Here is a 14,677-nt window from a genome sequence, read left to right as displayed (position 1 = left end):
CAGATGATCGTGGGGGCCCCTGCCGCGCCACAGCCACCGTCGCGGGACGGGAGCAGGAGGGGGCGCCGGCAGCCACGCACGCACGGGTCCCTGCGTCTGTCCCCGGCGCCTGCTGCCGGCTCGCATCCTCGTGGGGGAAGCAGATAGGATTTGGTTTCTTTTTTAACCCTCTTCAAGGAAAAGCAAAACAAAACTGCAGCCTCATTTCTCCGCCGGCTGCTCTCGCTGGGCTCCCCTGGAAGATGCGTGTGGCGGGGGCAGGCCGGAGGGGCCCCTTCAGCTCGCTGCTGCCGCGGCCCCTGCTGCCACCGCCGCCGGCCTGCGGGCCGCTGACTTTCTTTGCTGGCCAGCGCCCCCTGAGCCGGCCGCCCCACCATGCGTGACTCCCGCCTCGGGCTGGCTCCCTCTCCGCCCGCCCCCCCTCCGAGCCTCATTGTGCCGAGCTCGCCTCTGCCGGCGGCCGCCCCCCTCCCTCGCTCCTCCCGCAGCCTCGCGCCCGCTGCCTCGCTGCTGCCCGGGTCCGGCCAGCTGGGGGATTAATTGGCTATGATGATGAACGTGCCCGGCGGAGGAGCGGCGGCGGTAATGATGACGGGTTACAGTAATGGTCGCTATCCCCGGAATTCTCTCTACAGCGACTGCATTATCGAGGAGAAGACAGTGGTCCTGCAGAAGAAAGACAATGAGGGCTTCGGGTTCGTGCTCCGAGGGGCGAAAGGTAAGCGGTCGCCCTGTGCCTGGGTGCGTTCCCGTGTTGTGTGTGTGTGCACGTCTGCATGGAAAATGTTCCCCAGCTCAGAAACAACCATGAAATAAGCATTTTTCCTGGGGGCACTTGGTTGCTAGACAACCATGTTCTTTAAAATTCTGCCTTACTCAGAAAACGCTGGGGCTTCCTTTAGGAATATTTTTAATTTTCGGTACCTAATACTGCTCTGAACGGGTTCTCTCTCATCTTCTTCAGCCCTACCCCCCCACCTCTTTTTCTTTTTTTTTTAATGATGGAGATGATCAATATTTCATGGGCTCATTTAGCCAGACTGGGGCTGTAATCAGGGCTCCTGGTCTCATACACACAGAATTACCCATCCCCTGAGTTTCAGCTACCTAGAAACCGCCCCATTCTGGAAGTGGGCTTCAGCTCCAAGGCTGGTGTGTGCTAGCCTCTAAGGTGACTTTGCAAAGGAAATGTGGCAAGATGGTCCCCTCTGCCATGGACCCAGCTAGCAGCACACACGTTACGTGGCCCATGGTGGGAGGCTCAGGGATGCAGTCTGTGGCAGCATGCCCACTGCCTGCCTTTAACTTGGGGGCTTCCCTTCCAAACGAAAAGAAAATGGCATCGCCTTCCCATGAGATGGGCCATCTGCCCGCCGCATGTGTGGGCAAGCCAAGTGGAAGTTTCATCTCGGAGCTTCTGTCCTATGCCGGGGTCTTGCACCTGTGCTGCAGGCCTCCCTGCTGGCGTTCCCTCCTGCCTTGGGTTTAGGCAGTCTGGCAGTGATCTGTCCCCGAGAGCATATCCACATCTGCCCATGTGGTGTGTTCTCCCCTCTCCCTGCTGACATCTCCATTTGCACACCCATCCACCCCCGGCCACTCCAGACTCCCAGGAAAGTCTGTCCCTTACCCTAGAGTCGTATTCGGCAGCTGTGTGGGCCTCAGACGCAGAGCCCCACTGTGCAGAGGAGTGGTGGTCCAGCCCTCCCCTGGATACGGTCATAGAGGCCTGAGCTGCCACAGAGAGAGCTCATGAGCAGACTCCAAAGCTGCAGCCGCCCACTGGGTCAGCATGATGTTCCGTCCATGTTCCAAGTTGAATTCCCTTGGTCGCGAGTCTACGCAGATGTAAATTTGGCAAGTGGTTCAGTGTGGTGTTTCTGTAGCTCTATGTGGTAGGGGAGGAACTTTTCCATTTTTAGAACTGAAAATGTTTAGTCACTGATGCTTTTAAAGAAAATGACAGGCGTGTAGACAAGTACCACAGAGCACGTTATCCATGGTTTCAGAACAGAGGCCAAGAGCCATAATGGTGGTACCAACAGGAAATTGGCATCATTGCTGGAGTTGGGGCTGACCTATGAGTTTGAGTCTTATGCCTGTCCTAGGGAAGAGTTGGCTTGGACCACCCATCTCCAATGAGAGACACTTGGGGCCCCTTTCCCCCAGGGTCCCGTGGAGAGGTCAGGGACTGTTAACTTGGAAAACAATCTCCCAGACTTGTAACAAGGTGCTCCTTCCCTCCCCAGCTGATACACCCATTGAAGAATTCACACCGACGCCGGCATTCCCAGCCCTGCAGTACCTGGAGTCCGTGGATGAAGGCGGGGTGGCATGGCAAGCCGGACTGAGGACTGGAGATTTCCTGATTGAGGTAGGAACGCAGGTGTCTTTTCTGCTTGGGGAGAGCGCTGACTCTCAGTGGGACAAGGGTTGTGTTCCTTGCAGCATGGCCATGAGTTCTGATCTAGAGTTGCTGTGAACTTTTGCTATTTGGTCTTTGCAACCCGCTGTGGATACCACTGCCTGTGGACCTGGTGTTTGGATTATCTTCAAGGAGGAAATAGTGTCTGTGGGACTTGGCTGTTGGTCATGAAATAGAAGGTAGAAAGAGACGTGTGGTCACCACAATGCTGGGGACATACACAGATGTGTGGGCTGTTTCAGGGTGCCTCTGTGAGTAGACACCAAGGGGAGTCATCCTTGTTCTTTGTCCCGAGGGCACACTGGCAAGCACTGTGGCATTGGTGGCTGAGAGCTGATTGATTTGTGGGTTGCAGTAACAGTCCTGCTGGGTGGATGGTGGCGCTCAAAGACCAAGGAGCAAAGACCCTGGGCAAGAGGGGTGTGTGGAGTTGCTGGTGTGGAAGGGGAACTTGTAAATCCAGATGCTTTGAGAAGGAGCCTCTACTAGTATGTACAGAGTCCCCTGCACTTGCGGAATGTCACTAGATACGAGTGTCTGTGTTTTGCAAACTTCACCTGCATTTGGCACCTTGGTGTGAGTGAGGTGTCCCAGGGCCCAGCCCACTGAATGCCTTGCCTTTTTGTAAGTTTAGGTGTTATTTTCAATCTTGTTATGCAAAGGAATGTGTTACTCTTTGGAAATATGAAGGGTGGAAAAGATCATTTGAAAAGGTTCGTAGACTCAGATGGCCCTCGTTAGTAGTTCACTTTTCTTAGATAATCATGAGCTCTGCCTTGGCCCATCAGAATCCCATGTGAGGTGGGAAGGGTGGATACGTGGTATCCAGACAGCCATGTAATGTCCCCTGCCCTTGGGCCAGCCTGACATATGCCTTCTCTGTAAAGGAGACAGCCCCTGGTGAGATGGCCACTTGAATCCAGTTCTCTCCAATAGGCCTGAGGTTCCAAGGATGCTTTTGAAGCTGTGAGTTTGTTTATTGTTTCCGGAGACTGTTAAAGGGTGATGGAATCCAGAAGGGAAAATACTATTGGAAGAGAGAGAGCCAGGTAAAATGGAGAAGGTGTTTTAACTTATTCCAAGGATCTTATGTTGATGTTATTTGCTAAAAGACGCGTTTAAATGATCATTGACCTATGGGAGCCTGGTTTGAATGAAGAGTGAGCTAATTTGTATTCTCCTATGTTGAAACTGTTGGATGGGCGTGTAGAATGTGGAGACTGGAGCCCACCACTGCTTCATGGTTTAACTTGATTTGTAACCTTCATGAAAATGCAGAGACTGGGTTGAATCATCTTCTGTAGGATGCAGTTGTGATGTAAGTACCCTTGTGTGTGTGTGTGTGTGTGTGTGTGTGTGTGTGAGTGAGAGAGAGAGAGAGAGAGAGAGAGGAGGGAGGGGGGGGCAGAGGGGGCGTGGTCCTGGGCTGAGAAGCAGGGCTGAAGTCTGCCGCTGGAGTGTGTGTGCGTGTGTGTGAAGGGGGCTGTTCCAAAGGGTTGCAATATGCATCTTACAAGGGTACATGTGAAACTTAGTAAATGTGGAATATAACTGTCTTAGCACAATAACTAAGAAAATGCCAGGAAGGCTATGTTAACCAGTGTGATGAAAATGTGTCAAACTGTTTATAAAACCAATGTATGGTGCCCCATGATTGCATTAATGTACACAGCTATGATTTAATATTAATAAAAACAAAAACCCAAAGGATTGAAATAGATTACAGTTGGTTCTTGGTTTTTAATAATAAATGAGGGCTGCAGATGCGAGAGCACCCCCATTGTTCCGCTCAGTGGATTGTTTCTTTGATAAACCAGTCAAGAAGGGAAATGTAGATTGGGACAGTGCTGGGTTAGTGGCTGCTGGTGGTGGTCCCTTGTCAGACTGAAGCTTCTGTGGAAACCTGGAGTGTTTTGAATTTCTACACTTCAGTTTTCACGCATCTCCTTTGACATTGCTTTCAACCTCTGATATGCAAATCTATTTGCCATTTTGGAGCAGGTTCTATATTCTAGGTGACCTCTCATTCCCAGGATTCTAGGAATGGCTAGACTCATTTGCACTATACTGGCACTGTGACATCATGTGTGACCTGAAGGAATGCCGGGCTCTCCTTAGCCACAGTCCTGAGAAGCCACTTACGGCTGGTCCTATACTAATGTGGGGGACAGAGGCCAGGCAGTTGGAACTGAGCTCTCCCCAGTTCATTTCCAACGTTGCCTCAGGGGATCCAGAATTCTTCAGGGGCTGGGATATGAGACAGACTCCCCACTGAGCGGTTTTCCTAGTGCCTGGATTTTGCAACTAGAATGTTAAAATCCTGTAGAGCCTTATAGATGCATGGTTTTTTCCAGAGATGGTTTTTTCTATTTTCAATGAAAGCTTCAACCTTGAAGGGCTTGTTTTACACAGCCTCATGGGTCTGGGGTCGGTAGGGCTTCTGTGTTCTTGGTGAGGCACAGGGCCAGCCTCCATGTGAAAAGCCACCCAACATGCAGGCACGTTGTCCTCATGACCCCAAGTAGCCCTTGGCAAGCCTTCCTTTCTCCCTGCTATTTGAAAGAACCTTGAAAAGTATGTCAGATTTTATTTTCTCTTTAAAAATGCATGCTGCAGTTTGAACTTTTGGACCAAGGGGCACCTTTTGAAGTGAATGTTGGCTTTAAAGTCTTTGGCATCTACAGAATTTCATTTTTCCATCATTAACTTTGTCAGACTGCCCCAACTTGGTCATCTTGCTCGGTACTGGAATCCTATAATGAAGGGTTTCCTGTTGTGTGTGATTTTCTTGGGTACTTACTTTCTAGAATTTCTTTCTTTCCTGCCTAAGCATTTGGGAAGAGTTTGTTCTTTTGTTGGTGTTATTGTTCCTTTGTTGGCCGTTCCTCCACCCCCATTAAAATCAAAGACTTTGAGTAAAGTTCCCTGTAAAAGGCTTCACACTGAGAGTTTTGATGAGACAGGTGAGACTGAGTTTGCAGATTGTCTTGCCATAAAACATTCCCTGTTGGGAGTTCAGGTGGGACCTGTGGGGTGGTGGTGTGAGTATAGGAAGGTGGGCACTGGGGCGGAGCCCAAGTCCCTTTTGGTTACGACAGGCAATCCAGTGCACACTGTTTTCACAATGGTAGGAGCTTGGCAGGGAGCTTTTAGTGGCAGAATCAGCCTTCTGGGATAGTTCCTGAAGACCATCTGCTGTCTTTTGACATTATTTTGGGGAGCCCTCCCCAATCCCCCAAGATGGGGCAGGCAAGCAATCAAAGATTGCTTCCAAAATTTATGATGCATCCTCATAAATGTGGCTGGCTGGTGAGTGACAGGCATGCACCAACTAATTGAGGAGGTGTGGGGGTAGGGGTGCTCTTTAGATGTCCCACGGGGCTTGTTGCCAGTTCCGCCTGGTGACATGGGCTGGACATCAGAGTCGCTAGAGTGCCTGTTAGAGACCTGGTCCCCAGCCTACCACACTGAATCAGAACCACAAGGCAGGAGCTCCAGCATCCGTGTTTTTAGAAAGCAGCAGTGATGCCACAGGGGGTCCTGGCGGGCAGGCAAGATGATGCCCCACTGGCCTAATCCGAGTTGGCACTTGAACCTCTTAATTTGGCATTCTAGCTAAAATCTCCTCAGCCCAAACAGAAGCAGGAACTGCCCTAATTGCCTTGTCTTAAGACCAAGACTGTCTCTTCCACAAACTCCCCCGTTTGGAAACCTAAGTTTTGTTCCTTGAGTTACCCTCATGGGCTAAAATATTCTGTATCTGAAGAATTGCTCATTAGGCCACTCAGCAGTGAATGCCAAAAGGGCAAACAACATTTGCAGCAAATATCACAAAAGGCCCGTGTCCTTGTTCATAGCAATTGAGGGTGTGTCTGCCTGCCTGGTATTACCCCATCTGAGCCTCACAACGATCCTATGAAATAACACGTGTTGTCATCCCCATTTTACAAATGGGAAAACTGAGGCACAGAGAGGTTCAACATAGTTGGCGGGTGCGGAAGCTGGGATTCCGACCAGGCTGTCAGACTCAATAATGCCACAGCTCCAAGATGCACGAGAGACACTTTGATGTGCTTACGATATAAACGGGCAGAGGGGAAGAAGAGACTCAAACCATGAGGTTCCAGTTTTTTTTTTCACATTAGCACATACTTTTGTTATTAGTAGTATGCCCATTGCCGGTAAGAATATGCTCACGTGGCTAGGTAAAAGAATTAAACTGCCATAAACTTTTTAAAAAGTCATCCTAAGGGAATAATCTAAAAAATAGGCAAAGATCATCGTGTTGCAAAAACATAAGGGAGTTGGGGTGGGAAGGTGGCAGGAGGGGAGCAGTGAAGGGTCAGTGAACATCTGTTGTGGGTTTGTCAGAAAGCATTAGAAATTATTTTTACGAGGAGTTCTTAATACCAGTAGGAAATGGTTATGTTCTGTTTAATAAGAAGGGCAGAATCAAAATTATCTGTGCAATGTTATCTGAATAATCCTACTTTCCCCCAAAATAGGCATAGAAAACAAAAAAGACACAACATATTAACCCCTACGAGACAGGATTATGCTATTTTTTTTCTTTTTTGAGATGTTTTTCTCTATTTCTCAGATTTTTGAGAATGACAGTATTGATTTCCTAAACAGGAAAACATTTCTTATAGCAAGCTATCTGCCACGGGACGGTGGGCTCCCGGCCTCCCGGCCTCCTGGCCAGGGCGGTGCTGTTTGCCCTCGGAGGACAGTGCCTTCAGGTCGCGCTAATTACTTTCCTGGTACTCCTTCAGCAGCTTGGTGCAGGCTCGGGAGATGCCTATGGTTTTTGTGATTGTTTTCTCAGCCCTGAAGTGGCCAATCTTGTTTTTGTGTTAATTTCCCTAAATAGGTTTTCCCTTACAATTAAGGCAGGCAGCAATATCCTTCATCCTTGAAAAGTGATGCTTGAATTTGCTAATTACTTTTCCCTCGTATTAAATACTTGTAGTAGAAATGGCCTGAAACTGTTTTGTAATCTTTGTTTGTGTTTAAGTGAGGATGCTAAAAGAGATGCCCTGGTGTTTTCCTCAGAGACCATTTGAGTATCTCATAAAATGTTCCTTAGGCTGGTCCGTGAAAACCGGACTTGAGAATCAGTTAATGTGGCTCTAACACTTTTGTTTGCCCAAACCACTGCTTTCAACCCAGTTGGCGTGATGTACAGTTGTTACAACCCACTGGTAATGGGTCAGCCTCCCCCAGCTGCAGAGTTAAATATCATCTGGAAGAAAGAAAATGAACTCCAGGTCCGTCCTGATGAGTCGTTATGCTCACGTGCTCAGTCTTAGGTTTCCAAATGGGGGAGTCCATTAGTGAAGCGGGTGGTTGTGAGACCTGATCACCTACTGTGAGCTACGCCCCGCCCCAGGTCTGCCGGTCACAGGGGCTGGGCATGGGGCTGGCATTAAGTCGGTATTTCTTGTTGATCACATCTTATCCTTTGCTATCATTAATGACGCCTGAATCAGGAGAGGAAGCCAATGCATGTTAGTTGAACAAATCATAGTAATGTAAGTTATAATGACACATGGTTGTTTGCACTGTTCTCTTGGGCGCGTAGCAGTTACACAGCACATCCACTGTGCACCAAGCACACACAGTCAGACACATCCAGCCAAGATGTAGGAGCCACAGCCTTCTGGAGCCCCTGTGGGTAGATTATCAGCTAATACAGGCGCCTGCCTCAGCCCACCCCCAGCCCGGTGTCGCTGGCAGGCATCTCTCCTGCTTTGGCCTAAAAAACCTCTGCACCCAGGGCATTTACTGCCTGGGTGACTCTGTTTTGGCATGGGTCTGGCCTTCAGATAGTCTTGGAATTCCCATACACGGTGCCTGTTTTGTCATCTAGTGAGAAATCCCTGGGCCGAGGTCAGAGCCCTGTTGTGCCTTCCCAGATGCCAGCACCCTTTGGGGCCAGTTACTCAGCCGCACCACACAGCTCACATTTCTCTATCCTGCCTCTGGGAATACTGTGATTGACTCCGTCACCTGTCCTGCTGGTCGCCTGATGGCCAGTCTAGGAACTCCAGCCACCCTACCTTACCCTACCCCCTAAAAAAAGTCTTCATATCTTATTTAAATGGTCTTAAATTGTTATTTAATTTAGTAACTAAGTTAAAGACCAGACGTCAGTTGGTGTTAGCAGGAATCCAGGATGACTGCTGATTTCTTGACCTGGGGTCACACTGGTGCTTTGGTTGTCAAGGCTGGAGCTTTGATGGTTTCACATCAAAAACAATCAGTGGCTGTCCTGAGTCCCTCTGAGGGTGGAGCATTTCTGTTCTGATAGTTCTGTGGCGTCTCACTGTGCCACTGGGATCCGCTCTGCAAGGCTCACAGCACTGGGGGTCTTTGTCCTCTGAGGCTCACAGCCACCAGGGTCTGCTGTCAGAGGCTTACAGCAGGGGTCTTTGTTCTCTCAGGCTCTGAAGAGGCCTGTGTGCCGAGGGGAGCCTCTGACTGGCTAGGAGGTTGGATCCCTGTTCCACACATGGCCCTCCTCGGCCTGGGGGATCTTTCCCTGTGTCTTCCATGTTAACTGGGACAGGAGGTTGAACTGAGGAGCAGCCCAGGAATCTTGCACAGAAGGCGGCTGCAGCCCCACTACTGCAAATCTGAAGTCTTGGCTCACTCATTTTGGGGTTCTAATTTGAAGCATCAGTGATTTCAATTTCAGGTTAAAAAAAGATTCAGAATCACTTCAGGGGACCATGGCTGCTGTGCTCAGATGCCGTGGGACTGGCAGATGGCAGTGCTCTGGGTTGGAGCGAGGTGGAGAGGAGCCACGGTCAAGGGCACAGGCTGCGCAGTCCAATCTGGGTTTGAATCCAGGCTCTGCCTCTTCTTGACTGTGTGAACTTGGGCACATTGCTCATTTCTTGGCCTCAGTTTCTTAAACTGTAAATAAAAATGTGTGTAAAGCACCTAACACAGTTTCTCACATTGTGAGCTCTCAGCAAATGGTAAAGTGCTTCATGTCTGAAACGTCATTCATTCATTTCTGCAGCATATATTGGGTGCCCACCAGGTGCTGGGCTGGAAGAAAGACATGAATCAAACACAGTTCCTTAGGGAGCACACAGTCTGGACTAGGGGGACAAAAGTCAGAGTTTGGTGAAGGTCCCCAGGTAAGCCAGGGAAAGAGATGGTGTTTGTAGGGATTTGATGGGTGAGTGGGGCTTCTACAGAGCTAAGGGGGGCATCAGGCAAAACCCCAGGGAGTTGGAACATTTGGGGCGGATTTGGGAAGTGGTTGGATGTCATGGAGCTAGGGGTGACTGGGCTGGTCCAGTGAGGGCCAACTGAAGGAGGTAAAACTTTATAGTTGGTCAGCAGCAGGGAGGAAAAGGAGGAAGAGGAGACCGCAGCAGGCCTTGTCCAGGGTGCTGAACCTCTCCAGAGCACTGGCTCTCTCCAGGGTGCTGAACCTCTCCAGGGTACTGGCTCTCTCCAGGGTGCTGAACCAAAGAGCTCGAAGGAGCTTGGAGGGTGGTCTCAGCAGTCCCCACCCCCTTTCCCTGGACCCTCCATCCCTGCCCTTTGTGCCCTGGGCCTTTCTGAGCATAGAGGCTCATTAAGTAGCCTCAGTGCTCATCTGCTTGGTAGAGAATCTCTTCCCTGAGGAAGAGCTGAGGAAGCAACATGATTGAGCATCTGCCTGGTCCTGGGCTTCATGCCCACCATCCTTTATCACTGGGGTCTCAGCTCACATGCCTCCTTCTCAGAGAGGCCTCCCTGGGGACCCTCTGGTTCCCCACGACTTGCTGACGCCTCGTGCTTTCATAAGCATCAGAATCATTTTCTACATTGGATGGTTTATGTGCTGTTCATCTCCCTCAAGAAATGTTTGTCCCCTTTGGGCCAGAGAGCATCCTGACCTGGTCTCTGCTCTGTCTCCAGCATGGAACACAGCACCTGCTATATAACAGAGGCCCCAAAACATATGCTCAGTAACGGCCACCCCAGGAAGTAGGTGCTTTAGGCCCATCTTGCAGGTAATGAAACTGAGCCTCAGAGAGATTAAGTGGCCTTCCTGGAATTCTGAATCCCACCAAGGATTCTGAATCTAGACAAACTCCAAAGCATGTTTCGTGTTTCTTTTGCTTGTGTCTTGCTGATGCCCTGGGTAAGTCCCAAGTCACAGCGATATGAGCTTGTAGCCTTCTTCCTCTGCAATGCTGTACCCCAGCCTCAGCCTACAGAGGGCGAGGTCTGCAGGGGGCATGGCGAGCTGACATCTCTACATTTGAAGCTTCTGACACAGGGTCCTCTGATGCATACATGGCTCTCCTGACAGGAGAACCTGGAGTCCTCTCTATCTGCCCTTCCTCCTTCCCATTCATCTGCAGCTCACCTCCCAATGCACTTGGCAGGCTCTAGTTAGCATTGATTTGACTCTGCCTTTGGTGCCCTTTTGTGGGGAGTTTCATGATACAAGTGGTTAGATTGGCAAATGAACTGAAGGAAAGGCCTGTGCTAGACGTCCTGTAGGATTTTTTAATTGATGGTTTGTTAGCCCTGGGAATCAGGATGTGTGCTCACCAACAGTAACTAGGGATGAGAAAGAGGTGGGGAGAGGAGTACAAAGCTGTGGCTACTGTCAGAGGCTTATAGCAGGAGTCTTTGTTCTCTCAGGAGCCCTAAGAATGTTCTCCCTATTCTGGTCCCATGAGACCACCCACCCACAAGCAAATTCTCCACTTCCCTCTCCATTGGACATTCCATTCATTTCCATTTAACAAAGCTTTCCATGTACCTCCTCTGTGCTCAGCTCCTGTGGGCAGGGCCCAGGGAGGTTATACAAATTAACGGGGGCTGTCCCTGGGCATGTAAACCTCCTGGGGACTCTCAGTGCTGGAGCAGCAGAGGCAGGAGTGGGTTTTTCTGGCCCAGCAGGGCCCTGGCACATATGCCTGGCCAGCATGCCTGGCCAGCAGGGAGATAGATGTCGCCACCTTGACCTGGTGCTCTCTCTCAGGTCTCCAGAATGTGTCACACACTCCTGCGCAAGGCACTTGCCCACACTTTTCCCTCCTTTCCCTCCCCTCCCTGGGTGCCTCCTGCTCCTCCTTCGGATCTCGACTCCCTGACAGTTGCCTGTGACACCCGCTCACTGCACCATGTCACTGTCACTGCCTGTGTTCACTCCCTGAGATAAGGGACCACCCAGAGCTGAGCACATGGTAGGTACCCAGGAAGTGCATTGTAAATGGGGAAAGGCCACTCCAGAGGAGGACACGGCCAGGTTAAAGCCTTCCTGCCCCTGCCCACCCACTCCAGGGCAGAATCTTCTGGAATGGGAAAGTGGAGTAGGGGAAGGTTAACCAGCCCTTCCCTGAATTCTCCCCCCGACCCACCAGAATACTGAGGAGTTTGGGGAGCAGGTGGGGGATGTGTGCCCCACACCTAGGGAAACTCTGCCTCCCCCAGCTTTAAGGTAGTATTATTTCATTATGGTTTGAGTACATGATTGTCTGCACAAAGAAAATTGGGATACAGAAAAGCTGAAGGGAAAAGATGGTGCTGCTACAGGCTGGGGCTGATGAAGTTTGTCTCCGTGGATTCTTATTTCTTGATAGGTGTATCTTAGAAACAGGTTTTGTGTTTATAGACCTTTTTTCCCATTCCAGCGCATCTTTTTTGATGGGGTAATTACACATACCATAACATTTACCACTTTCTTCGTGTTGAAGTGCCCAATTCAGTGGCGCACGGTTTATGTGGTGCTGCACGGCCGTCAGCTCTGGCTAGTTAAGGAAGCCCTCCACCTGTCAGCCCTCGCTCCCCATTTGCCTCCCAGCCCAGATAAGCGCTAACCCCGCTCAGTCCCTGCGGGTTTGTCCCTGTGGCATTATGTTTCCCGTAAACGTGTCTGGCCTCCTGCTCTCTCAGCATGATGGTTTCGGGGTCTGCCTACGTCGTAGCATGTGTCAGTGCTGTGTTCCTTTGGTGGGTGAATAATATTCCATCGAATGGACAGACCACATTTAGTTTTTCCGTTCATCAGTTGAGGGATCCTTGGGTTGTTGCCACCTTTGGGTTATTTTGAATAATGCTGACGTGAACATTTTTGTACCAGTGTTTGAGTGTCTGTTTTCAGTTCTTTGGAGATACAGCTCTAGGAGTGGTGTTGCTGGATCCTACGGTAATTCTGTGTTTACATAAACTGCTGACCCAAACCCCACAGCTTCATCCTGGGTTGGCTAGACAGGTGTTCACTGAGCACTTAACAAACGACCATCTCTACACCAGGCCTGGAGAGCAGGAGGCTTGCAGAGGGAAGGGAGCCGAGCCCCAGCTCAAAGACCCAAAACTGAACTGCTGGGCAGTATGATGATGCTGACTGCAAATAAAACTTACAACAGTGACGGCAATAACTGTGTGAAATGCTTGTGTTCTTGAGCATTTACTGTGTGCCAGCACCTTTTTTGGGATTCCGCACACATGAGCTCATGTAGTGTTCGGTTTAGTTTAGATATTTCCATGGGCTCCTTTTTCTGCATGAGGAGGCTTCAGCATAGAGAGTGGGGCTCACCTGCCCACTCTGCAAGCCAATGGCAGGGCCAGGCCAGGCCCCGGACAGGGCTGCTTCAGAACTTCCCCACCTATGACGTCCATCAAATGAGGAGGGGGCTGCTGAGCATAGGTGGGTGGGGAAGACTTCATGGGGTGGAGGCAACAACAGGATGCCTCCCAGTGCTGGTATGAGCCACAAAAGAGTCCTGGCCAGGGTGCGGAACTTAGCTAACCAACCACCAGGGCCTCAAGATGTAGATGAGACAGGTGAGGGCCAGACCTAGGATCAAGGGGCCTTGAAGCCTCTGGGAAGAGGCACCCAGGTGAGGGGTGCCAGGTGGGAGGACGGCAGGGATGGTTCTAAGAGTGATTCTCAGAGGAGTGAGTGCCCCGGGCAAGCCTGGGGCGAGGTAAGGGAGGATGAGGCAGGAGTCAGTTAGTTGGGGGCTCTGCTGACGCCCAAGCCCAGCTCATTCCGGCATGCTCTTCCCATGCCTGGGCCGCAGTGTCCCGTCTGTATACTGGGGCTGAGAGTCCATTGTGAGATCAAGAAGATAAACCACGTGGAGCTGGCAGCCCATGGAGAACTCTGAGGTTGAAACTGAACTTCACAACAGATTGAAGTGGACACAGGGAGAGGCGGCAGAAACAGCACATCCAGGTGGTCGGCAGCAAAGGAGGCAGAAGAACTGGACTCAAGAGCAGCATCAGAGAAGGTTCTCACCAAAGGGGCTCAAGGGCTCTTGAAGAGGCTGAGGCTGGGGGTGTGGCTGGGGACGGAGGTGGAGTAGGGGCTGCAGACCCCCGTGACCACTGGCTGGGGAGGGGAGGGCAGGGAATGTGAGCACAGGCAGGCCTGTGGGTGCTCAGTGGCTTATCACCTCAGTGGTGATCACCTGCCTGGGAGGTGGGAGGTGGGAGGTGAGAGGTGGTCTAATATGAATGCCCTGTGGCTATAGTCTCTGCCAAGCCAGGGAGGGCGGGCCGCAGCTTCAAGTGATGGGCATTCACCATGCACCGTGGGGGTCAGAATGTCTAACTGCCCCGCCCGCTATCCGAGGCTCAGCCGTGGTACCAGCTGCTGCCGTTGGTGGGTGGGTATCGTGTGCCAGAGACCAGGCAGGATGCTTCACGTAGACAGCTTGTTTCTTGCGCCTCCTAGCACCGTGCCTCCTCGGCACGGCCGTTACATCTGTGTTTTAAATGAAGACCGTGTGTCTCTCACAGGGTCACTTGCAGTTGTCATGGGCTATGGCTGGTGCTGAACCCTGAGCTCTTCCTCAAGGGCTGCTTCACGCTTTGCAGCGTTACACGGAGTTAACCGTGTCGTCCAGCATGGGGCCCAGGTGTCAGCACCAGTTCTGGGCCTGTGGAGGGCTGCTGCCTGAGCAGATTGAGCATCCTTGAAAATCGAAGGTCATTAATTGGAGGATCGCTGGAGGGCTTCCTGCAGGTGGGGGGAGTGGGGACTTGCAGCATTAAGCAGAGCTGGTTAAGAATGGAAGCCAAGTAAGGGCACCCATCTGCTGTGCATATTCTAGAACATTCTGTACAACCAAAGTATACCTCTTAAACTGGCTCCACATGCAGAGGGAAGTTACCCATTCAAGTAACTGAAAATGCCAGAGATGTTTGGCTTCAGGCTCAGCTGGATCCAGATATTCACCAGAGTCCCCAGGACCTCGCTGGCTCTCTTGGTTCTTATGTCCTCTG

The 14,677-nt window shown here is 51.0% G+C and overlaps 1 protein-coding gene across 3 annotated transcripts in view; it reads left to right on the top strand.

The window, feature by feature from the left end:
- SHANK2 (SH3 and multiple ankyrin repeat domains 2) overlaps nucleotides 1-14,677 on the top strand; it is a 577,367-nt gene that overhangs the window by 392,243 nt on the left and 170,447 nt on the right. For all 3 annotated transcript variants that reach the window (XM_053561191.1, XM_053561192.1, XM_053561193.1), the window contains 2 exons: nucleotides 636-718; nucleotides 2,250-2,374. In XM_053561191.1, coding sequence (XP_053417166.1) covers nucleotides 636-718; nucleotides 2,250-2,374 — 208 coding nt within the window. The remainder of the gene's footprint in view (nucleotides 1-635; nucleotides 719-2,249; nucleotides 2,375-14,677) is intronic.

This window comes from Nycticebus coucang, chromosome 14 (assembly GCF_027406575.1).
Source record: "Nycticebus coucang isolate mNycCou1 chromosome 14, mNycCou1.pri, whole genome shotgun sequence".
Lineage (NCBI taxonomy): Eukaryota > Metazoa > Chordata > Mammalia > Primates > Lorisidae > Nycticebus > Nycticebus coucang.
Note: the sequence above shows the minus strand (reverse complement) of the source record. Positions and strands in the feature narration are given on the sequence as shown.